Source organism: Anolis carolinensis, chromosome 1 (genome assembly GCF_035594765.1).
Source record: "Anolis carolinensis isolate JA03-04 chromosome 1, rAnoCar3.1.pri, whole genome shotgun sequence".
NCBI lineage: Eukaryota > Metazoa > Chordata > Lepidosauria > Squamata > Dactyloidae > Anolis > Anolis carolinensis.
The window spans coordinates 30,816,361-30,844,318 of record NC_085841.1 but is presented as its reverse complement, the minus strand read 5'-3'; the positions used below and the strand labels follow the sequence as shown (position 1 = coordinate 30,844,318).

Sequence of the window (27,958 nt, the reverse complement as noted above, 5' to 3'; positions counted from 1 at the left end):
ATAAAGGCAAAGGAACAACCCCTCTGAACAAATCTTGTCAAGAAACCCTGTAACAGATTCACCTTACTGTCACCAGAAATCAAAACCAACACAACACACAACAAGAACAACTACAGGGTTGTTGTATGTCTTTCGGGCTGTGTGGCCATGTTCCAGAAGTATTCTCTCCTGACGTTTCGCCCACATCTATGGCAGGCATCCTCAGAGGTTGTGAGGTATGGATAAACTTTATCCATACCTCACAACATCTGAGGATGCCTGCCATAGATGTGGGCGAAACGTCAGGAGAGAATACTTCTGGAACATGGCCACACAGCCTGAAAGACATACAACAACCCTGTGATCCCGGCCATGAAAGCCTTCGACAACACATAGAACAACTACAAATACTGTGAGTTGCAAAAGAATCAGAATCAATAATGGCATACTTGAGGGAGTATGTAAGGCATCTTAAGCACAGCAAATACCAAATTTGTTTATGCCATACTGAAGAACAATGACGGAACAGTCTACTTTACAAAGGTCTTGTATTTTTCCTTTAGCCAAATTATGCGTACATTTCACTACATTATGGATTCATTACTAAAGAAATTTTGCTCACCATTCAATCCTATAATGTGGTACCAAATGACATCTTGCGGAAATGTCCCCTTCCCTCCATCACCAATTTATTTTACACAATCACAAAGATTAGAAGGCCCAACACATGTCTCACATGTAAATTGATTATTACTAGTCCAGCTCAAAAGTTTCTTGTGACTTTTAAAATGAGTACTTTCTCTCCTTATCCATGTTACTTTTCAGTAAAATGCAAGGTTAATTAACAATTATCCAAATGAATCTCAAAACTTACCAAAAAAAACCTTGGGCATGATTGATAAACGTTCTATGACTATTAGAGAACGAAGGACACAATAATTGTAATATGACACATTGTAACTATCTTGCCTACAAGATCTATCACCAACAGGTCTATCATTTTCAAGCACCTTGCCATGTGCTGTAAATATTTCACATACTGAAAGCATGATTTCATGCTCCCAGTAGGGATTACAGTTGTTGGGATATGAAATTTATACAGAATGATTTTGTTTCATAAAACAGATTTACTAAACGCTTATATACCGTCATTATAAATTACTTGATGAAGAAGAGGGCATGCTTATCAAATTTGCGGATGACACCAAATTCAAACGGGTGCCTCATAACCTGGAGGCTAGAATCAGAATTCAAAATTACGTTAACAGATTTGACCCCCTCGATGGATTGTCACCTTGCCGTGGTGAGGGGGCTTGCGTGTTCCGATGAACCTGTGGGCACAACCACTGGAGTCATGCACTCCCAGGAGTGGCCGCAGGGGAGGTTCCAGACCAAGCACAATCCGAAGACCCAAAGACCTCAACGGCGGAGCAGGTGGAGGATAACATGGTACATGTTACAACGGCTGTGAAGGTGGATGAAGGCTGCAACAGACTGAGAAGCCACTCTCGTTGTGTTAACCACACCACTGCTGGGACCTCATTCTGTGAAGATTGTGTGTTGACCGGCCGTGCACCAACCTCCACACATTAAAAATAATCACGCACAGGCGTCTTCCAACAAAAATAAAAACAAACCTACAAAAGTCCCATGGCGATCAGCGAGTGGCGATGGGGGCAGGACTGTGAAATCTGGAAGCCCCTAGTCACAGACTGGCACATGGGCGGTGGATATGGACTCAGTCGCTCTACCTCAAGGACGAGGCAGTTGTGTAGTCCGGCAGCTGTATCCATGACTGAGCAGCCCTTTTTAGGATCCGCTCTGCTCACCCCACACGGGGAAGGGGCTAGAAAAGGTGCCCTAAACATAGTCTGCCTCTCTTACCCTGACTGGACTGAGGGGTCCAGAGGGGTCACCACTCTGCGGCCAAAAAAGAGAAATGAACTTTGGAACATGGAATGTACGGACACTGTTGGATAACACAGACAGTGAACGCCCCGAATGCAGGACTGCTATCATTGCAAGGGATCTGGGACGCTTTAAGATCGACATAGCAGCACTTCAGGAGACCCGGAGAGCAGGAGAGGGACAGCTGAAGGAAGAAAAAGGAGGCTACACCTTCTTCTGGAAGGGACTGCCTGAAGAAGAGCGAAGAATACATGGAGTTGGCTTTGCGATTAGAAATGACCTGGTGAAGCACCTGACTGAAGCATCCACTGGCATCAATGAACGACTCTCAATCCTCCGAATTAACCTTGCCAAAAACCAACAGGCAACCATCATATGTGCCTATGCACTAACTCTAGATGCTGACGAAGACATCAAGGAAATTTTTTATTGTCAGTTGGACACTATCCTATCAGAGATACCTAAGAAGGACAAAATCGTCCTCCTGGGGGACTTTAATGCCAGAGTCGGACGGGACTCTGACCTGTGGCCAGGGATCATAGAAAAAGACGGGGTCGGAAACATCAACTTGAATGGCATCTTGCTTCTCACCAAATGCGGAGAGCACAACCTTGTCATCACCAACACGTTCTTCCGCCAGAAAAACAAGCTCAAGACATCATGGAAGCATCCCCGGTCAAAGCATTGGCACCTCTTGGACTATGTAATTACACGTGCCAGAGACCGCCGCGATGTGCTTTTCACAAGAGCCATGGCAGGTGCTGATGACTGCTGGACAGACCACAGGTTAATCCGATCCATGATGGCTATCAAGATCGTCCCCAAACGCAGACTCCAGGGAAGAAAAACAAGGCGCAAAATGAACACCCAAGCCCTTCAGGAGCCCTCCAAACAAGCCCTTCTCCAAACAACATTCAAAGATCATCTACCCACAGAACACCCCGAAAATGTTGAGGAACATTGGAACAAACTGAAGACCTCCATCATCACAGCCTGCGAAGAAACCATTGGATACCAAACTAAGAAACATCAAGACTGGTTTGATGATAACGACAAAGAGATACAACAGCTAATTGATAACAAAAGGAAAGCCTTCCAAACATGGCAGAGAGACAACAACTGTGCTGCCAAGAAAAAGATCTATGCCAGTGCAAAAGCTCAGGTCCAAAGAAGGACCAGAGAACTCAAGAACATCTGGTGGACAAAGAAGGCTGAAGAAATCCAACACCTTGCAGATACCTATGACGCTCAGGGAGTTTTCAAAGCCACAAAGATCATTTACAGACCAAGAAACCATGGCATACAGTCCCTACGCTCATCAGATGGAACCAAAATTCTGAAGGACAAAACATCAATTGAACTATGTTGGAAAGAGCACTACCAGAACCTGCTGAATTGCAGCTCCAATGTGGCCGAAGAGACCCTCTCACAAATCCCACAACAACAAACCAGGGATGAGCTTGCAGTACTGCCTAGTTTGGAAGAAGTCAGCAATGCCATCAGCCAACAAAAAAACAACAAAGCCAGCGGACCTGATGGGATTCCTGCTGAAATCTTCAAAGCGGGTGGACCTGAGCTGATATAACAACTCCACCAGCTCATTGAAAAGGTGTGGATGACCGAGAAAATCCCAGCAGACTTCAAGGATGCCACCATCATCACCCTTTTCAAGAAAGGGGACAGAACAGACTGCGGGAACTATCGTGGTATCTCCCTTCTAACCTCCGCTGGGAAAATCCTCGCAAGAATCCTTGCAAACCGCCTTCTCCCTGTCTCAGAAGACACCCTCCCAGAATCCCAGAACGGCTTCCGTTCCTCCAGAGGAACAGTGGACATGATCTTCACTGCACGACAGCTCCAAGAAAAATGCAGGGAACAAAACCAACCTCTGTACATGGCATTCATTGACCTTGCAAAGGCATTTGACACAGTGAATTGCAGTGCTCTCTGGACCATCCTCCAAAAAATCGGTTGCCCTGACAAATTTGTGAACATCCTGCGGCTCCTCCATGATGACATGAAGGCAACAGTCTTGGACAGCAACGGCTCCCAAAGTGACCCATTTAAGGTGGAATCAGGTGTCAAGCAGGGATGTGTTATTGCCCCTATCTTATTTTCCATCTTCATCGCTATGATACTTCACCTTGTTGATGGGAAGCTTCCCACCGGTGTGGAAATCATCTATCAGACAGATGGCAAGCTATTTAACCTCAGCAAACTGAAAGCCGAAACCAAGGTCACCACAACATCTGTTATAGAACTCCAATATGCTGATGACAACGTAGTCTGTGCGCATTCAGAAGAAGACCTACAAGCCACTCTAAACAACTTCGCAGAAGCATACGAGAAGCTCAGCCTCTCACTGAACATCAAGAAAACCAAAGTGCTCTTCCAACAGGCACCAGCTAATCCCTCGGCAAAGCCAGGAATACAGCTTAACGGTGTAACATTAGAAAATGTTGACCATTTCCGCTACCTTGGCAGCCACCTCTCCACAAAACTCAACATCGACACTGAAATACAACACTGCCTGAGCTCTGCGAGTGCAGCATTTTTCCATATGAAGCAGAGAGTGTTTGATGACCAGGACATCCGTAGAGATACCAAGGTGCTTGTTTATAAAGCCATTGTCCTCCCAACCCTGCTCTATGCCTGCGAAACGTGGACGGTCTACAGACATCACACCAAACTCCTGGAGCGTTTCCATCAGCATTGCCTCAGAAAAATCCTGCAAATCTCTTGGGAAGACAGATGGGCAAATGTCAGCGTGCTGGAAGAAGCAAAGACCACCAGCATTGAAGCGATGCTCCTACGCCATCAACTTCGCTGGACTGGCCACGTTGTCCGAATTCCCGATCACCATCTCCCAAAGCAGCTACTCTACTCCGAACTCAAGAACGGGAAACGGAATGTTGGTGGGCAGAAAAAGAGATTTAAAGATGGGCTTAAAGCCAACCTTAAAAACTGTGGCATAGACATTGAGAATTGGGAAGCCCTGGCCCTTGAGCGCTCTAATTGGAGGTCAGCTGTGACCAGCAGTGCTGCGGAGTTCGAAGAGGCACGAATGGAGGGCTTAAGGGAGAAACGTGCCAAGAGGAAGGAGCATCAAGCTAACCCTGACCGAGACCGCCTTCCACCTGGAAACCGATGTCCTCACTGCAGGAGAACACGCAGATCAAGAATAGGTTTCTTCAGCCACCTAAGAACCCACCCCCAAGACACCAGAGATGGAAGACAATCATCCTCGAACTACGAGGGATCGCCTAAGTAAGTAAGTAACAGATTTGAGAGCTGTGTCAATACTAACAAAATGAATTGCAACAGGGAGAAATGTAAAGTACTGTACTCCAGTTATACCAAAAAACTGAAACATACAGATATAAGATTGGTGATGTCTGTGAAAGCGATCTAGGAGTTTCAGTAGACCACATGTTGAAAATGAACCAACAGTATGATGCAGCAGCTAAAAAAGCCAAAGAAGTATAGTGTCTAGATCGAGGGAAGTCACAGTCCCACTCTATTCTGCTTTGGTCAGACTTCACTTAGAATACTGTGTCCAGTTCTGGGCACCACAAGATCTCCTTCTTTGGAGGTTTTTAAGCAGAGATTGGATGGATATCTGTTGGGAGTGCTCTGATTGTATATTCCTGAATGGCAGGGGTAGGACTATGGTTTCTTCCAATTCCTTCTCCTGATTGCACAGGAGAAAGAGAGCACATGACACTAATGCTCACTTAACCTTACTCCTGCTCATGCATTTTGCTAAATGAAATCAATTGCATTAGCTATTTTGTACGTTTCACAGCAAGCCACTTTGTATATTGCACAAGACTACAGCTAGATTTTTCTTCTCCAGCTTTAGACTAAAGCAAGTTATAAATATTATAAATTGAGATGACTTTAATGAGTTAGTAAATCTTGACCAATAATGTCCATTTTTTCAAAGTACTAAAATGATTCAATTCAACACACAACTAAAGTCTGACCCAACCTGAATGCAATAAACATGGAAAAAGAAATCCAATACTAAGCTGGCATGCGAGATGTTGAGGGTTTAAATAGAAAAGTTATTCATGTGAAGACTGTCAATGGACACTATATTTAGCAATTACTGTTCACAGAACTTATTTTTTAAAAATCAAGTGTTCTAAAGAAGTCAGTTTTTGAAGACCTTCAGCTAATAATAGTCTATGTTTTGAAGACATGGAAAACTTGTACTGGAATATGAAAACAGATTTAATAAGACTGAACATATTTTAAAAGTCAACTGATTCAAACATATTTTGTTTTCACCCCCATTTCTAGTATTTTTACAAAATGGACACACTTTTTTCACTTCCAAAGAAATCAAAAGTGTAACATTAAAATACAAGTTTTTTTAAAAAAAAAACCATTATTTATCAAAGCATACAAAAGGGAATAGCATATCCAAAAAAAAAAAGGGCAGCAAACAGATTTTATTATAAAGAACATAAGCAGCACAGAACCAATACAGGTCCAGCAGAGGGTAACTCTGGCCTCTGTCTGTCCAGTTATAATGGATATTTTCTATTTGCCCAAGGATGTGTACAAGATTCCCTAAAAAGATGTGCTTCACCAGGTGTGTGCTTGACCTCTTGCCTTATGAAACAGAGGGTTCCATCCTGGGCCTGGTTCTGTTCAATATCTTTATTAACGACTTAGACGAAGGGTTAGAAGGCACGATCATCAAGTTTGCTGATGACACCAAACTGGGAGGGATAGCTAACACTCCAGAAGACAGGAGCAGAATTCAAAACCATCTTAGCAAACTAGAGAGATGGGCCAAAACTAACAAAATGAACTTCAACAGGGACAAATGCAAGATACTTCACTTTGGCAGAAAAAATGGAAATCAAAGATACAGAATGGGGGACGCCTGGCTTGACAGCAGTGTGTGCGAAAAAGACCTTGGAGTCCTCGTGGACAACAAGTTAAACATGAGCCAACAATGTGATGCGGCTGCTAAAAAAGCCAATGGGATTCTGGCCTGCATCAATAGGGGAATAGCGTCTAGATCCAGGGAAGTTATGCTCCCCCTCTATTCTGCCTTGGTCAGACCACACCTGGAATACTGTGTCCAATTTTGGGCACCGCAGCTGAAGGGAGATGTTGACAAGCTGGAAAGCGTCCAGAGGAGGGCAACTAAAATGATCAAGGGTCTGGAGAACAAACCCTATGAGGAGAGGCTTAAAGAACTGGGCATGTTTAGCCTACAGAAGAGAAGGCTGAGAGGAGACATGATAGCCATGTACAAATACGTGAAGTCATAGGAAGGAAGGAGCAATATTGTTTTCTGCTGCCCTGGAGACTAGGATGCGGAACAATGGCTTCAAACTACAGGAAAGGAGATTCCACCTGAACATCAGGAAGAATTTCCTCACTGTGAGGGCTGTTCGGCAGTGGAACTCTCTGCCCCGGACTGTGGTGAAGGCTCCTTCTTTGGAGACTTTTAAGCAGAGGCTGGATGGCTATCTGTTGGGGTGCTTTGAATGCGATTTCCTGCTTCTTCGCCCATGAGGTCTCTTCCAACTCTACTATTCTATGATTCTATGATTCTGGTTGATGGTATGAAGGTTTTTTACCATCTCAAAACCCAACTATACTGGATTACCATATTGATCCCATGTTGCAACCCTCAGCAGTTGAAAGTGGGTTAGGAAACCATCTCCCAAAGCCAATCTCTGGAATCTGCACTATAGGTAAGAGCAGAACTATCAACCCTATCTGATTCAAAAACCAGAACTGAGCTCAATTTAAGTCAGTCTCAATAATAAGGGATATTTAACAGTACATGCAATTGAACCACCATATCTTTCTCACGGACCTCTTTCCCAAAAGCAGAATTTGCACCTGGTTGATAGCTGTTAATGACCTTTCAAGGCTGATTTCTTTACTATCAGACAAATCACTGCTTCTCTCTTTAATAGCAATCATGGCATTGATCTTTAAGGTAAGCAAGGACAACTCCCTCACATAAAGAAGTTTCCTCATGTCCTGAACTCACTATATCTCTCCAGCTAGCTTTAAACCAGTGGTTCTCAACCTGTGGGTCCCAAGATGTTTTGGCCTTCAACTCCCAGAAATCCTAACAGCTGGTAAAATGGCTGGGATTTCTGGGAATTGTAGGCCAAAATACCTGGGGACCCACAGGTTGAGAATCATGACTCACAAGCATGTATGACTGCACACATTACTGAAAACACTTTATTCATGTCCTCAAACCACACCAATCGTATTCCAAATAACTGGGCTAGACGATTGCCAGCCAACTGTTACAGTGACACATGGTTTAGTTACATCTGGGTTTGATTATTGGAATTCTCTATGGATCTGTTTAGTATATGAAACTTTATCTGGTCCACAGTTCTATGGCCTGATAACTGATGGAGGCTTGTTACACTAGCTTGCCCAGCTACTAATATGTTCAGTCTTATTAAATCTGTTTCCATATGCCAATATACATTTTCCATGTCTTCAAATCTATTTTTAGCTGAAGTTCTTCAAGAACTGACCTCTTTAGAACACAAAGTAAAATGCTAGTTATGATCTAGACCAGGCCTGCAAAACTTGTGGTCCTCCAGATGTTTTGGCTTCCAACTCCCAGAAGCCATAGCTAGCTTGTTCAGAGCTGAAGTCCATAACACCTGGAGAGCCGCATGTTGTGCAGACCTAATCTAGACAAAAAGTAAAGTGCTCGTTAGGATTTATATGACTTGGAATAATGCCATATATTCCTATACAATTCTGCCTGAACATTGAGATAGTGAGGGAAGGTTTTGGCCCAGACACTACATGGTTGGCAGGAATATTTTTTTTCTCAGAAGGGAGACTAGGTTGGCCACTTTCTATTGTCATTCCACTAGTAGGCAAACACCTTCTCATTCAAGCAGACATTTGACATTAACTGCTTGGGGGGTGCAATCTATTTTAAGTTCTTTACTTATATTTATATTTTTTAATACTAATTTTGATTATTAGTGTTAGTGGCCTTGCCAGAAATTTTCAGGCTGAACTGTTAAAAATGAAATAACTGAATTTGCAGCACTGCAGCAACAAGAACAAAACACATAATAAACAATTATCGATGATGGGGTCAAGTAAACTTCTTGTAGTTCTGTATAAAAGCTGAAAGTCAAGTTTTAAAATCCTGATTTCTTACAAAAATCTACTGTATTTTGGTGAATAGGAGAACATGGTTCATGAAGAGCAGAAGGTAGCAGACAAAAGGGAGACCAGCTTTCCATCATCATAAACTCATTTTAAATTATCGTGAATACAGAATGGATTCACTGAGACTTGAATTTCTAAAGGGAGAAGAGTTAGAGAACATCTGTCATACAGCCATAGCTGCATTTTAATTTTCCCCTTTAAAGCAACAATCCTGGGACTGCTCAGAGAATTAACCCAGACAATCAAGGGGATTCTCTAAATAAGGCATCCTCAAACTGCTCCAGCTATTTTGACCCCTAACTCCCAGAAACCCTAGCCAGCTTGTTCAATGGCCAGGGATTCTGGGAGTTGGAAGCCCAAAGAGTGGAGGACCACAGTTTGAGGATGCCTTCTCTAAGTGGTCCCAGGACCATTTCTGTGACTGACAGCATTATTTACAAACTTCCCTAGTCACATAACTTCTCATAAAATATAGTTTAAAAAATATTATTACTAGCTCCTCTTGTTGTTTTTCTCCTACCATAAGGTGGCTGATGAAATTTGGAAGCAGACTTCTGATTTTAATTTGTGGACCTGGTTTGTCCTCCAGAGCATGTCTGTTTTGCTCTAAAGTAAACTTTCAGGAGACACACAGGGAGACAAGCGAGATGGAGTTGATAGGGTTATAAAACTACATTCTTTGATAACGGTTTAACCACTGTAAAATTGTAGTTAAAATCACTAGCTAGCAATTACTTCTGTATTATCTCCCTTGAGAGTAAAGGAAGTTGAAAATACTTTATCGAAAACATTGTTGAATCCCATATTTAGACACTCAAGTCCTTAAACTGGAAAAAACAGAGGCACAACAACCTTTCTTAAACCTTTTCTTTGGCATGCTTTCAGTTCTTCTGCTATAAAAAGCATACTTTATATCAAAGATTCTCAAACATGTTTCTGCCACTGAGCCCTTTTTGAAAGAAACGCTTCTCATGGAGCCCTAATACATGTTTATGTATTATATTATATATATTATATTTAATGTATATGTATATCAAGCATGAGCAAACTTTTGGACACAAGGGCCACATTGCATTTTAAAATTTGTCAGACAGGATGGGCCAGTGACAGATGGATGTAGAGTTTGTGTGAATTAACTGGGGGGGAAACATGAACAAATTCCTATGCACACTGCACATATCTCATTTGTAGTGTAAGTAAGTAAGTAGGTAAGAAAGAAAGAACAATACAATATTTAAAATGAAGAACAATTTTAACCAACAAATACGTAACAGTATTTCAATGAAAGATCCCAGGGGCCATCCAGAACAATCCCCTCCTGCCAGACAGGAAAAACACAATCAAAGCACCCCCACCAGATGGTCATCCAGACTTTGTAGTAGTAATAGTAGTAGTAGTAGTAGTAGTAATAGGAGCAACCCCAGCGGCCACTCAGTCCAATCCCCTTCTGTCATGCAAAAAAGGGGTTCTGAAAGCAAGGAAGGTGCAGGGGAAGGGATCTGCATAGCTGAGAAGAGGAAGGGGAAGGAAGGGAGGGGAAAGGAGGAAAGAAGGAAGGGAAAGGGAGGAAGGGAAGAAAGGAAGGGGTAGCAGAAGGGAAGGAAGGGATAGGGGAGGGGAAAGGAGGGAGGGAGGGAAGGAAAGGAATCCTTTTACAGCTGGGTTTGCCAGCCTCAGAATGTCCCATTCCTCAATGGCGGCAGAGTCCTTCGGAAAAGGCCCTGCAGCTGGCCCTGGGCTACCCCACACCACGCAGGGCCTGGAAGCCACTTCCATGACCCTGGCCCACACTCTACAGACTCCCACTGCTGCCACTACCAAGCTGCAGAGAGCGCACTAGTACCCCCGTCCTCCTAAGACCACGCTGCACCCATCTTTCCATCTCCAATGGACCCCCTGTCCTTCTTCGCTGCCCCACTTCCAGCGGCCAGGCTCCGGTAGCATGTGCTTTGGTGGTCGGCACTTCAGTACCACTTTGGCAATGGGCAGCCACACTTCTGATGCTTTGGCAGTAGGGGAGCAACTAGCCAACTGGTGCCTCCTTCCCCACTGTCACATGTTTGGAGAGGGAGAAGGAGAAAGGAAGTGCAGAGCACAGTTTGAGAACCACTGCTTTATACCATCTTGTGACTACCTTTGTGTTTTGTGACTGGTTGGCCTAAGCCAATTTTCTGCTCTCTAAAGCAGGGGTAGGGGTTTGAAAGCAGAATTTTTAAACTTTTTGTTACAATTCTATTCCAAACAAAATTATTCCAATTGCTACTTCTGTGGCCTCCAAGGGAGAAAAAATGGGCAGGCAAGCACGGCTCTACCATGTCTTGGCCCCAGCAGCAAATGAAAGGCCCTCAATTCCAGCTGTCATTGATGTGGCCTCGGAGGGAGAGTAGAAGAGATAGGCACAGTTCCAGCAGCAGATGAAATAATGGACAGTATCCCTTTCCCTTATGTTTGGTGTTTTATCTAGATTGTAAGCCCAAGGAGAGGGAATTAGCAAATTAATAATCTGCAAAGTACTCTGGGAGCCTTTAAGCTAAAGGACAGGGTATACTATATACATAATCTAAATAAATAAAATGTTTTCTTCCTCAAGCCTTCATTGGAAGCATGACCAAATGAGCATAGCTACAGTTTTCAATGTTTTTTTCTTCACAATTGAATAATATAAAGAGATGTATAACACTAAGTTGTATTTTAAAATATTCTGAAAATCTATAAAGAGCTTTCAACCTGCCATACTACATGTGCTTTATTAAACTGTTTCCTAATCAAACATTTCAGGTCTCATATATCCAGCTATCGTTGGTTAGTTTTGTTTAATAAATTAAAAAATTAAAAAACTATGCCAAATCAAATCAAAACAGAGAATAGGAACTACTGCTGGGTGCTGGACCGACTCTAAGTAGATTTGCAAAGATGTATGACTCTCGCTTATTTAGCACTTGCAACAACAAAATTATCCCCTCACCCAAAATATACTATTAAAACTAGCTATGCCCGGCCACATGTTGCTATGGCAAAGTATGGTGGTATGGGAAATAAAGTATTGAGGAATTGGTGGTAGGTAAGGTAAAGGGTAAAGGTTTTCCCCTGACATTAAGTTCAGTCGTGTCTGACTTTAGGGGTTGGTGCTCATCTCCATTTCTAAGCTGAAGAGCTGGCGTTGTCCATAGACTCCTCCAAGGAGAATCTCACTTATCCAACATTCGCTTATCCAATGTTCTGGATTATCCAACACAGTCTGCCTTTTATTAGTCAATGTTTTTGTAGTCAGTGTTTTAAATTCATTGTGATATTTTGGTGGTAAATTTGTAAATACAGTAATTACTACATAGCATTACTGCGTATGGAACTACTTTCTCTGTCAAATTTGTTGTATAACATGATGTTTTGTGCTTAATTTGTATATTGATTACCTAATTTCGGCTTTTCCTGAATCCCTTCTTCTTATCCAATATATTCACTTATCCAACGTTCTGCTGGCCTGTTTATGTTGGATAAGTGAGACTGTACTGTATATATATAATTTTATATTATCTGCTTAGAACTAGATTATATGAGGCCACTTCTACCCAGTTGTATAAAATGCACACTGAAATGGATTATATGGCAGTGTGGAGTCAAGATAATCCAATTCAAAGCAGATAATATAAGATTCTAAATGGGTTATATAGCTATGTGGAAGGGCCTTGAGTCTACACTGCCATATAATAGAGTTAAAATGTGATAATCTGTATTTTATAGGCAGTGTGGAAGAGGCCTAAGTGAGGCCTAATTCTGCCTGTCCCCTGGGCTGAGTGGGTTGCTAGGAGACCAAGTGGGCGGAGCTTATCCTTCTAGCTGGCAGAAATTGGAAAAAACAATTATTCCTCTCCCTCTAATTAGGACTTTATTTTTGTTTTCTTTTTGTTGTATCAACCTAGAGGTGTGGATGATGGGTTGGGCTGTCAATTTTCGAGGTTTTGGGGTGTTTAGTTTTGTTGTTTTGTCCGCTGCAGATAGATGAAGGGAAGGAAGGGAAGTATTCATGTGAAACAACAGAATTTCAGTTCAGTTCTCACAGTGAGAATATGTTTCTGGATTCCTTTTTTTAATTCAAAGCATAACTCCTCTGAATCTGTTCATAGCAAAAGAAAAAAAAAGTGGCTCCATTATTATTATTATTATTAAACTTTATTTGTACCCCGCTAGCATCTCCCGAAGGACTCGATGCGGCTTACAAAGGCCAAGGCCTCAACACATAATATAATAATACAAACAAAAGCAAATTAAAAGAATTAAACAGTATAAACCACAAGCAATAACAATACGCTAAAACACAATAGAACTGGGCCGGGCCAGAGTAATGGGTACAAGATTAAAAGTGCTGATGTGACAGGTGATATATAAGGCTTATAGGGCAAGTGCAGAGTGCGATATGCGATCTTAAATCTAATAAAGTGCTTATGGGACTTGGTATTGGAGATTTCCTATTAATCTGGGAAGGCACATTGGAACAGCCAGGTCTTCAAGTTCTTTCTGAAGACTGCCAATGTAGGGGCCTGTCTGAGATCCTTGGGGAGGGTGTTCCAGAGTCGGGGGGCCACCACGGAGAAGGCCCTGTCTCGTGTCCCCACCAACCGCGCTTGCGACGCAGGTGGGATCACGAGCAGGGCCTCTCCAGATGACCGAAGTGAACGCGTGGGTTCGTAGACAGAGATGCGGTCACGGAGGTAGGATGGTCCCAAACCGTTCAGGGCTTTGTAGGTAAGCACCTGCACCTTAAATTGGGCTCGGAAAATAAATGGCAGCCAGTGGAGCTCCTTGAACAGGAGGGTTGACCTCTCTCTGTAAGGGGCCCCAGTTAACATCCTGGCTGCCGCTCGTTGGACCAGTTGGAACTTCCGAGCCGTTTTCAAGGGCAGCCCCACGTAGAGCGCATTACAGTAGTCCAGTCTGGAGGTGACCAAGGCATGGACCACCCCGGCCAGATCAGCCTTCGCGAGGTACGGTCGCAGTTGGCGCACGAGTCTCAATTGTGCGAAGGCCCTCCCAGACACCGCCGACGCCTGGGCCTCGAGCGTAAGCGATGAATCCAAGAGGACTCCCAAACTGCGGACCTGTGGCTTCAGGGGGAGTGTAACCCCGTCCAGCACAGGTTGCCACCCTATACCCCGGTCAGGATTACGATCGACCAGGAGGACCTCTGTCTTGTCGGGATTGATCTTCAGCTTGTTCCTCCTCATCCAGATAGACACAGCGGCCAGGCACTCGTCCAGCACCCGAGAGGCCTCCTTGGAATTAGGTGGAAAAGAGTAGTAGAGTTGTGCGTCATCTGCATAGAGGTGACACCCAACTCCAAAACTCCGGATGACCTCTCCCAGCGGTTTCATGTAGATGTTAAAGAGCATGGGAGACAGAGTAGAACCTTGCAGGACCCCACAGCTCAAAGGCCAGGGGTCCGAGCAGGCGTCTCCCAGCTTCACCATCTGGGATCGACCCTCCAGGAAGGATCGGAGCCACGACAAAACCTCATAGCCATGAAGACTGCTCACCTCTGAATCTGAACTCAGGAAAGCTTCTAGAAAATGCATTTAATTACTTTTGAACCTCACTTCTACCTCAGAAAAATTTATCTTTCTCCCTCTGTCTCACTTTCAAAAAGGCAGACAACCACCCAGTAGCAAGATAGCAGATATGTGGATGAACACCCAATGCTGTGTTGAATAAATTATTACAAAACAGCAGTGAGGAATTTATCCTTGTTCTAGCTTAGGAAAACAACTAACTCTCCACTTGCTCTTATGCATTTACTAACTACCTAACAAACAAACAGCAAGGATTTACATAAATATACTCCTCACACATCTGTAAAATACTAGAATTACAAAAGAAAGCCCCCCTGCCCTCCTCCCCCCAAAAAACCAGGAATAACTATATAACAGATGCACTCCAAGATATTCAACATATGATACACAATATATTGAGAGAGAAAAATCAAAATAGCAATAATTCCCTCAAAACTTTTGTACCTCCATGTTTTAATAGTTCACAAGAATTATGGTTGTGTAAAGAATGAAAACCTACTATTTCATTTGTCTGTTAACTATTCACAATCACATTTCTATCCGATAAATGCTCTTAAATCTACATTTAATTGCACATATCTTGTAATGTATAGATATTGCACCCCAATTAAATATTTCAATTAAATACTTTCCACGTTTTTTCTATAATAAGAACTAGTAGGTAAAGGTAAAGGGTTCCCCTGACGTTACGTCCAGTCATGTCTGACTCTGGGGGTTGGGCCCTCACTCTGCTCCTGGGATTTGAACCTGGGACCTTTTGGTCTGCAAGTTCAGCAGCTCGGTGCTTTAACACACTTCGCCACCGGGGCTCCTTTAAGAACTAGTACCTGCATTTAAAAAATCAGATGTTGATCTCAGCCAACAATTATGGTAATCAACAGAACTATACAACCAAACAAAACAGAACATATCTTTTCCCCTGGATACACAAATGCAACCAAGTAATAGAAAGAAATCCTATCACAAGTATCAAAATACCTCTTCTTGTATCCACCTAATGTCACTGCTCCATACAGAGAAACATGTCTGGAAAGGATTAAACTCTTCTTAGCCTCCAAAGCCTGGGTCACTAAAATCACATTGCTACTCTGATTCAGCATAAGACTTCCTAGAGGCTTGGTTTTTATTTAGTTAATCTGAACAAATTAAACAAGTAACCAAAATGATACTACAAACAGATAGGCTATAACCGTAACATAGGTGTATAGGTGTTGTACTTGTAAACCTAACTGCAGCATAGCAAGCCATAGGATGCATGCCAAATTGCTTGTTTCCTTGATTTTATTAATTTATAAAGCCACAATGCAAACATCATATGACCATAAAATGCAAAATACAATCCAAGGATTTCATTAATTTTCTGATTTCATCAGCTGTTCAAGACTGCAAGAACAGGAGAAACTCCCAAGCAGCTGGAGGACCACAAGACAAATCTGTCTGGTTACATATGGTTTACTGGACTATAGTGGATTATTCAGTTCTTTAATAATGCGAGCAGGGTTTCTCTTAATAAAACAACTACAACTCAGTGACATTTAAATGACTTATGGCAAAAGAGTACACAAGATGTAGTCCAGGAAGTCAGGGATACGTTCTGCAACATATATGAGTTCCCCAAGCATCTTTGCAAAAAGTTATTCTCAAAGAAGAAAAACAGCAGAATTACCATTGTAACTCACCTACCTTGTGATCTACCACATCTATAATTCAGAGTGATTTATAACCCATTTCATCTGAACACTCAATATACAGATATACTTAAGAGAGCCAGTGGAGATGAGAGTACAAATGCTTGCTGGCCAGCAATACCCACTGGGGTTTTGTTTTTTTAATGTAAGGAGCGACTTGAGAAACTGCAAGTTGCTTCTGGTGTGAGATTGAGGAAGTCACATTCTGTTAGTTCTGAGGGACTCAAAGGTAAAATCTTCTCTGAATAAATATTGCAAAGAAATCCTATGATAGTTTACCATAGAGTTGCCATAAGTTGGAAATGACTTGAAGGGACCAAAATGTAGTATTCCAGTCAATAATGGAGCTACTGTATTTTGCATTAGCTGCAATTTCTTTTTCCTTCAAACATTTTTATCAATGAACTCAAATAAGTACTAATTTTCACAGTGCACTTTTTTAACACAAAGAGCTTGCTCAGGTTCACTTTAAGGGCCTAGCAGTTATACATTTTAGAAACCATATACTGAACTGTGCACATACTATAATACATTTCCTATATAGCAAGCCCCAACCCTTTTGAGTTTTAGAAAAGCCCTGAAAACATGGCTATGTGCCCAGGCTTTTGAAGATTGAATGATAATGACGACCCAGACTGATTTACGGCTACAGCACGAGGATTTTGGAGGAATGGATTTTAATCATATGTTTTTATATTTTTTATATTGTTTTAATTGTTTTATTGGATTTTTATTGCTGTTTTAATTATGTATAGGCATCGAATTGTTGCCAATTTTGTACGCCGCCCTGAGTCCCTTCGGGTGAGAAGGGCGGGATATAAATGTTGGAAATAAAATAAAAAATAAATAGCACATACTTCAGAATGAAAACAAAAAGATAATAACACATACGACCTAGATAAATATTCCTCAGTATGGAGAGAACATGAAATGCCCACTAGTACAAGTTTGCAATCCTCATCAACATTCTCTTTCCTTTTGTTCCGCAGAACATGCAAAAAAAATGAAGAGAATGAAGTTGTGCCTTCTCTTTCTCCTGTTGAGTTTATGGAGAAGATAAAAGCAGCACTTTGCTGCCTTGGTACATGTCCAGCAGGAAAGGAGAATGATCATTCCTTCCCTAAAGTTTCAATGAATTATAAAGGATTCAAGAGAAAGGATACTTTATAAAAAAGCAATGTTGAAAACAAAACCAATTTTCTTTCCCATAGTTCAGAAGAAACACAAAATATTTTGTTCAGAATATGAGAGAGTAGGAAAGAGGAATCACATCAGAGAGAGGAAATTTGATATTGCCAAATATGTTAACTTTTTGAAACCTTTTTTAAAGAACTGCTGTAATTCTGTGAATTTCAAAATGGCATAATAGAAACTCTCCCATTTGTTATTGCAGCTATATTTCAAACTACAGGGTAAAGTCCAGCATTTAGCAAGCAGCTTCTGCAGATATCCCTTCTTCCACTTAACATTGTTCACATATGCAGATCACATAATATGTATATAAAACCAGCCTTTGTTTGCTTTCAGTTAGCTTTGTTTACAATTGATAGTTTATTAGGAAAAACTATTAGAGCAACACATTTAGATGTTACAGAAACAAACATGACATTTTAGTGTTTGCATCACTAGGAGTTATCTGTGAATGAGCATAGATTCTACACTGCCGTAAAAATCCAGATTATCAAAACAGATAATTCCCATTATCTGCGTTGAACTGGATTATATGAGTCCACACTGCCAGATAATCAAATTCAAAGCAGATAATCTGGAATTTATATGACAGTGTAGAAGGACCCTGAGAGTTCCACAATGTGCCTAGTGCAGAAGTGGGGAATCTTTGGCTTTTTGACTGTCTTAGGCTACAACTGTCACAATTTCTTACCATGCTTGTAACTGGGTGAGGTTGACTGAAGTTGTATACCATTTTAAAACTATGCTATCAGGTATTTCAATCTTAGGTTATTTCCTACATAAAAATTGGCACATTTTGAATAGACATAGTAACTCTAGTCTTACTAGTACTATGCAGTAGTGCCAATACTAACAAAACTTATGTTATCGAAGACCTTCAACCCCACCCCTAATAATAGATATAAATGAATTGGACTCCCAAGGATGGAAGCTCTAATGAACTAGAAACTGCCTCAGTCCCCACGGTCACTCGGGGCTCCCTAGGACCTTCAGGAGCCCACCCGTCACAACCCCCAGACCCCCGCACCACAGCACGGCAGAGCAGCTCAGGCCAGTATGCGTCGGCGACCCGCCACAGCTGCAAAGGAGATTGGCCAGCTTATCGCCAGGAAGCCAGCGGACAGCCACACAGTACCAAAAGCACCTCAATTTCCCGGCCTCAGCCACATTATCTCTCCTTCCTTCCCTCACTGGCTACTATGTAACCCCCTCACTCCTCTTCTTATTTTTTAAATTTTTATTCTCTTTCTCTTGAGAATGTGAGCACAATTGGATAAGTTAAAAATATAACAAATATTACAATTGACCTCTCCAGCTGCTGCTCAGCCTTGGCGAGACCCCCCACCCTTCCCTCTTTCTCTCTCTCTGCTTTTTCTCTCTTTTTATTCTTTTCCTTTTTATTTTTATTATTAAACTTTATAAAAGGAAGACAAATGTGCATGAATCCGGAAACTATGAACTCCAATAACTGCTCCCTTGAGCAATCTTCCAGATACCACATCCAGACCCCAGATGCCAACTAAAGATTGGTCATAATTCTTAGACAAAGGACCTTCCTGAATCCCAGAAGGAGGTCATTCGTTCATGGCCCTGGGATAGCCTCTTGGAGATCTTGGATAGTCACAGGACAAAGATCCAGATCGAAACTGTGACTGCAATCCCATCTGCAAATCTACATTGCCAGACTCCCTCTTTGTCTTTGGACATGAGAACGCAGCAGTGACAACAACCTTCCATTGTGCCATCTGGCAGGTCCAAGCATTTGCATAATCCTGTCAGACTGGCTTTGTTCACTACATTCCTGGACTACACACCCAGGGGCTGGATTGGCCCGCCCTCCCCCCCCCCCCCCCCGTCCCTCCACCAGCTGACTGGAGGTTTCCAGGCTTCCCTGCCCAGCTGGGAGAAGATCCCTAGCTACGTCACTGGCACCCCCACCAATCAAGGAAAGCACCAGCATAGACCCACCTCCCAACCAATCAGAGGCCAGGGAAAGCGCCAGCCAGTTTCACCGAGCTGGCCAATCAGGGAAGAGAGAGGGAAAATTCAAAATGGGACAATGTTAATGAATGGAAATATGTGTGTATAAATATGTCTGCTTGTGAATACATTTTAACACTTGTATCCTTCCAGCACCCATGCTGTACAACTGTCTCTTTTGCTCAAATAAAATAAAGCCTCTGTCATTTGCCTTCATCCTGGTGGAGTCTACAGTTTCTGATTTCTGATTCGCTATCCACGCTAGCTAGCTCGCCAAGCGTCCCTTGGGACTTAGGAGAACTACAAATTCTGGCATCACTATCAGGATTCTTTAAACATATAACACACATGCTTCCTACAATCATCATAATTAATCACATAAAAGTGGAAATTCCAACCTATTTTTGCAGTTCCCACATGTAAAAACACACTAAATAAGATGAAAAACATTTGCTGTTAATCATTTCCTAGATAAAGAATGAGTTTCCCAACATTAGGAAAGCCCAACTAGAAAGAACACTGACACAAGAATTGTGTCAGTATTTGCATATCCTGAAATGTTTTAAGAAATATTCTTGTGCAGAAACACATCCTTTTGAGCAAAAACAGTATTTTCACAAAAGAATGATTTTGTACAGATGTGTGCCTGATAAAAATTTGCACAAAATGTGTGTCGGTAACAATTGGTTTTTATATGAAAAATAAGTTTACGGTGAAAAATACAATTTTTGCCCAAAATGCCAAGTGTTTTTCTGCACATAATGATTTCCTGAAACACCTTGAAATATGCAAACAGAAACGACACAGAAACATTTGGTTTCTCTTGAACCTATGGGGGAAGCTATACAAACAATTCTCCTTGTATGTGAGGACAAAGACAAACTAGCATCTGTACCCTATGAAAAACTTTTTTCTGCCTTCTCAAAACCAATAGAAAAGTTACTAGAATCAGAACAGCTTTTAAAAGTTTCATCACTGACCATTCTTAAACCTATAGCCCAATCACATCCAGTTTCTTATATGAGCAATCATCTTTTAGAACAGGCATGAGCAAACTTCGGCCCTCCAGGTGTTTTGGACTTCAACTCCCACAATTCCTAACAGCTGGTGAGTTGAAGTCTCAAACACCTAGAGGGACGAAGTTTGTCCATGCCTATTTTAGAACTATGGCAATCTTTCATTGTAAACACATGTGAACATTTTATGAATTTAGTATTTTAAAAAATCATGGAGGTTAATTATTATATGAAAGTTACTATTTTGTATCATTAAGCACAACAATTATACTGAACAGTATGTATACAACATAAAAAGGCTGTGGCTTCCTTTCACACTTATTGTGATGACTCATGGGCCTTGTAGTCCTGCTCATGACATTGTAATGCCTGATGAAGAAGAAAACTTGGGTTTTTTACCTTCCCAGTCAGAACTGGAATCTTCTCAGCCAGATCTTTCCCAGGCAGATCTGGGAACCTTGCACCTGCAAGAAAGTTGTGTCCCAGAAGTATGTCAAACAAACCCTGAGCCTACATCTCCCGTGTTCTCTCGCCATGAGTTTTGTAAACAACAGAGGGGTTTGGAAGCAGCTTCGCGCAGGAGTGCTAGAATAGCAGCTAAGAATTTGCCAATTAAGCCTGCTTTCCATGAGAATCTTTAAGGAGTCAAACATCTGGTCTCAGAGATTAGCTTTCGTTTCTGGTTCCCAGAGAACTGCTCTCGGCGGGAAAGTTAGACTCTATATAGGTGTTTTACCCGCGGAGTAACTTTGCGGAGTCAATTCGTCAGCCTCCGGAGCGAGTTGTGTCTGGACAGCGCGCTCCGTTTCAAGCCTCGTTCCTGCTCAAGCCTTGTCCTTGTTTCCAGCCTTCGCTCCTGTTTCCCAGCCTTTGTTTACCTACGGACCTTGCCTTGTTTCCCAGGACTAAACCTTGCCTTGTTTCACGGATTTTACCAAGTTATTCCACGGACCTTGTTCTTGTTCCTCGTTACCTTGTTCCACGATTCAAGCCTTGTTTCAAGTATCAAGTTATTTCCTAGCCTTGCTCAAGTTCATGGACTAAAGGACCTTGTCATCTCCCCTCACTTTGCCTGGCAAAGTGAGTGTTTCGGTTATTGGATTACAACTTTGGACCTTAATATTTCATATTGGACATTGTTTCTTTGGACTAATTTTGACCTTTCCTGAAAGGTCTGCTTCTGGACTAACTTTTACATTTGCTTTTACTAACTTTATATATTTCCTTAATAAAGATATTAGATAGAATCTGGCCTCTGCGTATGGTTATTGGTGCTCTGTAGCCTGGGTCGTGACACTTATGCAGCCATTTCTTCATGCGTTCCAGTTGTCTACACACACAGGAACCATGCAATTTCCTACTGACACATCATTTCCTTATAAGAACTTGTAGATATGCAGTAGACCTCAGAATATTGATATAAAGAAGCACACACCAAGAATAACTACATTTAGATGGCAAGGCTGAACACTACAAAAATAAGTTATTGTTTGTACATATTATAAAATCATCCAAGTTATTAAAAACAAACTCTTGCTACTAGAAAGTAATTTTAAATACAAATGTCTGCACTAATTCCATCCACTGAATGCCTAGAGATTATCAAAATACACATTTCAGTATTAATGAGTTCAGCTCTGCTAATCTAATATATGGTACATCTCACATATCTTGCGAACACAGGACAAGTGCATTTCTCTCATTATAGTTCCTTCCCCCAAGACCATAGTCATCAGCGTCACTTATGCTGAATTTTACTGCTGTTATTACACAGTTAGGCCTATAATTACATAACATTTGGTATGTCATACAATATCCTGACAAGCTGCAAGCTCAGGAAAAAGAAGAATTTCACAGGAATACATACTTAGTAAACAGTTCTATGAGGTTTTGAGAGCTTAACTGATCATGTGAACACTCATTAACTCCAGAAACAAACATAACACAATGTAACAGATTTAAAGGAAAAGGAGCTCTTTTGAAAATACAATAATTCAAACAGAACAGATAATATAAACACGAGAGATGCAGGTACTCCAAGATCTTGAAAACTAAAAGTGGGGGTGGGAGAGGAGATCAATATGGAGTTTTGAAGGTCTAGCTGCTGAACAAGTTTATGTTACAGAGTTCATGCCAAATGCCACCACTAATCTACTGTGAGCCTTAGGACCCGTTCTGTTCCCATTCAGTCGCCCTGCTATTCAGACTTTGTATCCATAGATCAACCATATACTGCCTGAAAATATTTTGTAAAATTCCAAAAAAGGAAACCTTGCTTTTGCCATTTTATATGACGGAACCCATTTTACCAACCCATTGTATATTTTGGGACTTGAACACCCTCTGTTTTTGGTATCTATGGGGATCTTGGAACCAAAGCCCAGTTGACAGCAAAGGCCCACTGTATAATTATCCAGAGAAATATTACAAATGCAGGGTAGACAAGTATTTAATCCCAAAGGCTCAGGCAAGAGGCCATAATCATGAGAAGTCCAAGATCCTCAAAAGAAAGTAGTTAATCCCCTTCCCCCCACAGGGAGCTGCCAAACAAGTTGCATAGAAGTGAAGCTGTCACTGTTTCACTGAAGAAAGGAAAAGGAGTAGGTGTGGGAATAAGGCTAAAAAGAGAGAAAGTTGCAAAAAGGAGAACTTTATGGGGACATCTACACTGAGGAATTAATGCAGTCTGACATCATTTAAATGGCCATGACTCCATGCTATGGAATCATGGGAATTGAAGTTGATGAGGCACCAGCACTCTTTGGCAAAGAAGGCTAACAACCTTGGAAAACTGCAGCTCCCAAGATTCCATAGCAGGGAATCATGGAAGTAAAATGGCATCAAACTGTATTAATTCTAGATTCACTCATAGAGCTGGAAGAAATCCTGAGAGTAATCTAGTCCAACCCCCTGCCGTGCAGGAATGTATCATCAAAGTGTGCCTAGTTATGAGGAACTTGGCTTGTGGGAGGCTGGAGGAGGAGGGCCTGCACCAAGGAAGGAGAAAGGGAGTGGCTCCCTTTCCAAGGCTGCGGCAGCGGCAGCAGCACCTATAGCCTTAGGCTAATCTGTTCAATAGTGGAATATGGGTGCGGTGGAGTCTCACCTGGCTGTTTTTAAACAGAGGCTAAATAGCCATCTATTGAGACTGCTTTGATTTTGTGTCCCTGCATGACAAGATTGGGTTGGACGAGATGATCCTTAGGGGTCGCTTCCAACTCTAAGATTCTGTGAACTCTGATGATTTATGCAAGCATAGCCTTAAGTGTTAATGTCTGGACGCAATCTTGATAATTTATGGTATGGTATGATCATCTTATGTTGAGGTGTTTTAACGGCCCAAGAACTAATAGACATTCTCTTTTCCTCCAACCCAATCCCTGTTAATTAGGAGGCTTGGCTTCTTTCTGTCTTTATACATGCTCAGTAAGCGATTCTGGAGGCAGCTGTTTACATTGTTTGTTGTACATAAGCACACACATCTACAGTGGATTGCAGGAAATGAGATTCCACCTAACATCAGAAAGAACTTCCTGATAGTAACAGCTGTTCAGCAGTGGAATATGCTGCCTCCGAGCACAGTGGGATCTCCTTCTTTGGGAGTTTTAAACAGAGGATGGATGTCCCTCTGTCGAGAGTATCCCTGCCTGGCAGAAGGGGGTTGGATTGGGTGGCCCTTGTGGTATCTTCTAACTCTAGGATTCTATGGACATGAAGCAGTGGATACAAACTGTAGGAAAATAGATCCCACCAAAATATTAGAAAGAACTTCCTGACTGGAATATGCTGCCTGGGAGTGTGGTGGAGATTTTTAAGCAGAGATTGGAGATCCCTCTGTTGGGAGTGCTCTAAAGGTATGTCTCTGTATGGCAGAAGGGGGGGGGTGAACTGGGTGGCCCCTGGGGCCTCTTCCAACTCTATGGACAGGGAAATCTCCTTCTCTGGATGCACTCGTAGAGCTGGAAGAGATCCTGAGAGTAATCTAGTCCAACCCCCTGAGGTGCATTGCTGGAGTGCATTGATTGTGTATTCATTCCTGCCTGGCACAATGGGGTTGGATTGGATGGCCCTTGCAACTGTTTCTATGATACAGCCTCATCACACTAGAGAAGTGGTTCTCAACCTTCTTAATGCTGTGACCCCTTAATACAGTTCCTCGTTGCTACTTCATAACTGTAATTTTGCTACTGTTATTATTCTTAATGGAAATATCTGATATACAGGATATACTTTCATTCACAGGACCAAATTTGGCACGAATACCTGATACGCCCAAATTTAAATACTGGTGGGGTTGGGGGGGAGAGAAATGATTTTTTCATTTGGGAGTTGTAGTTGCTGGGATTTATAGTTCACCTACAATCAAAGAGCATGCTGAACTTCACCAGCAATGGAACTGAACCAAACTTGGCACACAGAACTCCCATGACCAACAGAAAATACTGGAAGGTAAGCACTGACCTTGAATTTTGGTGTTGTAGTTCACCTAAACTACTAAAGCAGCTCCACTGGCTGCTGATAGGTTTCCAGTCCCAATTCAAAGTGCAGGTTATTACCTAAAAAGCCTTAAATGATTCGGGCCCTGCCTATCTTCACGACCATATCTTCCCCTATGAACTGGTGCGGGCTCTAAGATCTGACGGGGAGGCCCTTCTCTCGCTCCTGCCACCCTCACAAGCACAGTTGGTGGGGACGAGAGAGAGGGCCTTCTCAGTGGTGGCCTCCCAGCTCTGGAACTCCCTCTTCAAGGAGATTAGATTATCCCCTCCTTTCTACCTTCCGCAAGGACATGAAAACCTGGATGGTTCCAGTGTGCGTTTGAATGATGGTTTTAGTCCCTGATCAGGTCTGTTCAGCCTTAATTTATTGATTAGGTTTTCTCAGGACGTTACCCCAGCCATGGCCATATAGTCTGCGTTTTGCACAAATCCTTGGCCTGCCCTCTTGAATCTGATCATGCCCACCATGTCCTGGTTTACTGGTTGTTGATGTTGGTTGATGTATTAATATGTTTTTACTGTTTTAAATTATTTTAATTAGGTTGTTCATGTGTTATTATGTTTTTAATTATGTTTTAGCTTGTAATATTTGTTTATTACAAATGGGGCTTGATACATGGGGCTTGGTCTCCATGTGAACTGCCCTGAGTCCCTTCAGAGAGATGGTGGCGGGATATAAAAATAACATTGTTATTCTTATATTATTACATCCAAAGAGCACTGTGGACTCAAACAATGATGGATCTGGACTAAACTTGGTACGAATACTCAATATGCCCAAATTTGAACACTGGTAGAGTTTGGGGAAAATAGACTTTGACATTTGGTACTTGTAGCTGCTGGGATTTATAGATCATCTACAATCAAAGAGAATTCTGAACCCCACCAACGATAGAATTGGGCCAAATTTCCCACACTGAACCCCCACAACCAACAAAAAATACTGGAGGGATTTGGGAGGAAATGACAATGATTTCGGGAAGATGTAGTTCACCTACCTCCGGAGAGCCCTGTGAACTCAAACAACGATGGATATGAACCAAATTTGGCACAAATACCTGATACGTTAAAATTTGAATACTGGTGGAGTTTGGTGCGGGGGGGGGGGGTACTGATTTTGTCTCGCGGCTGTTAGGAATGGTGGGAGTTGAAGTCCAAAACCTCCGGAGGGCCCAAGTTTACCCGTGCCTGCCCTAGGGCCTACTGGGGCTCTTCAACACTGTTCCTCCCCCTCACCTTTGAGCTGGGGCAGCGGGAGGAGCTCCACGGGGCTGACCTGGGTCCGGAACTGGGACGAACCCTGCGAGCGCTTCTGCTTCTGAACCTTGCGCACCGACCGCCGGGTGAAGCCGTCCACTTTCTCCGCGGCGGAGATCGCCGCAGCAGTTGCCGTAGCCGTGGACATGGCCAGGGACGCGAAGGAGACGCCGGCGGGTTTCTGTTGCGCCTCGTCGCCGCCACCGCTTCCTTTTCCTTGAAGCATATAATAATCCCACCGAGCGAGAGGAGAACGAGCAAGACCGAGGCTGACAAAAAGACGGGGGGGGGGGGGGGGGCACGAGGGAGGGAAAAAAAAAAAACACTTAATCCGAGGGGAAAAGAGGAGAAGCGATTCCAAATTTGTACAGCGCTTGGGGTGGGATACAATGTCTCAATCTTCCAAATTAAAGGGGAGGTTGCCGATAATCCAAGGAAGGGAAGCTCCCAATCTCGACCTCTTCAAGAAGGGAGGGAAGGCTTCCAAAATCTTAATCTAAGAGGAAAAACACCCCGAAAAAGGAGGCAGGAAAGGCTTCCAAAAATAAAAAGAGATCCTTGATCCGACACCCCATGAAAAATTGGGGCTCTAAAATTAAAAAGAAAAGGTAAACACACCCTGACGAGGGAGGAATCTTGACTCCAAGATTTCCGCCTGGAGAAAAGAGGGAAGCGCTTGATCTTGCACGAAACACCCCTAAAGAGAGGGAGGAAGTGCTTCCGAAATTAAGAGACTCTTGATCCAACACCTTAAGAAAAATGGGGGGGTCGCAAATAAAGGGGAGGGCAGTTAATCCACGATTTCTGATGCGAGGGAGGAGGGGAGCGCTTAATCAAACACGATCAGTGGGAAGACTCTTGATCCGACGCCCCAAGGAAAAGGGTGAAGCGAACAGAAAGAGGGATACAATCTTCATCCAAGGAAAGGGGGAAATGCCTGATTTAACACCCCGAAAATGAGGTGAAGGGAAAACGAGAGACTCAAGAAAAGGAGAGACTCAAAAAAATAAAAGTCTCAATCCAATATTCTTCGAGGAGAGGCAAAAAAGGGCCCACGACGCCGCTCTTGTGGTCGCCAAAACAGATGGGAAGTTTCAAAATAAACTCTCCGGCGTGTGAGGAGAATGGGGCCTCCCTGAGGCGAAGTCCTTCCTCTCCTCTCCGCCGCGCTCCCTGCTGTCATGAGCTTTTTGAGGGGCGCATGAGGAGGCCGCCTCCTCCGCCTCAGCCACCACCAAGCGCTTCTCCCGCCGACATCGCGCCGCTCCGGCTCGTCTCCCTTCCCCTCCTTCTCCTTCGTGAGGGACGCCGCTTCCTCTTTGACGTAACAGCGAAGGAGAAGGAGAAGAAGGCGCGAATCTTCCTCCTTCCTCTCAGAACCAACTCGGGAGAGTTCTGGCTCGAGGCAGGGGGCGGGGCCAAAGGGGAGGGGGGTTGGAACGGCGGTTGGGACGACCGTTGGAGGAGCCTTGACTGACGGCAGGGGAGCAGCCAATCGGAGGGAGGAATATGCCTCGCGGAGGGGGTGGGACTGCGGGAGGCAGCGCGAGGTGGAAAACGTGTGCGTGACAACCGACTTTATCCAATGCGAGGAGGAAAAGGCGAAAGGCGATTGGTGGAGCGAGATGAGCGGGCCGCCAATGCGGAGTTGGTTGAAGCCGTGAAGAGTCCACACTTTCCTGAGA

The 27,958-nt window shown here is 42.9% G+C and overlaps 1 protein-coding gene across 2 annotated transcripts in view; it reads right to left on the bottom strand.

Annotated features, from left to right (window-relative positions):
* ppp2r5a (protein phosphatase 2 regulatory subunit B'alpha) overlaps positions 1 to 27,645 on the bottom strand; it is an 84,895-nt gene extending 57,250 nt beyond the window's left edge. For both annotated transcript variants that reach the window (XM_062971868.1, XM_008125820.3), the window contains exon 1: positions 26,253 to 27,645. In XM_062971868.1, the coding sequence (XP_062827938.1) occupies positions 26,253 to 26,499 (247 nt within the window). In that variant the 5' untranslated portion in view covers positions 26,500 to 27,645. The remainder of the gene's footprint in view (positions 1 to 26,252) is intronic.
* Between the last annotated feature and the right edge of the window lie 313 nt (positions 27,646 to 27,958).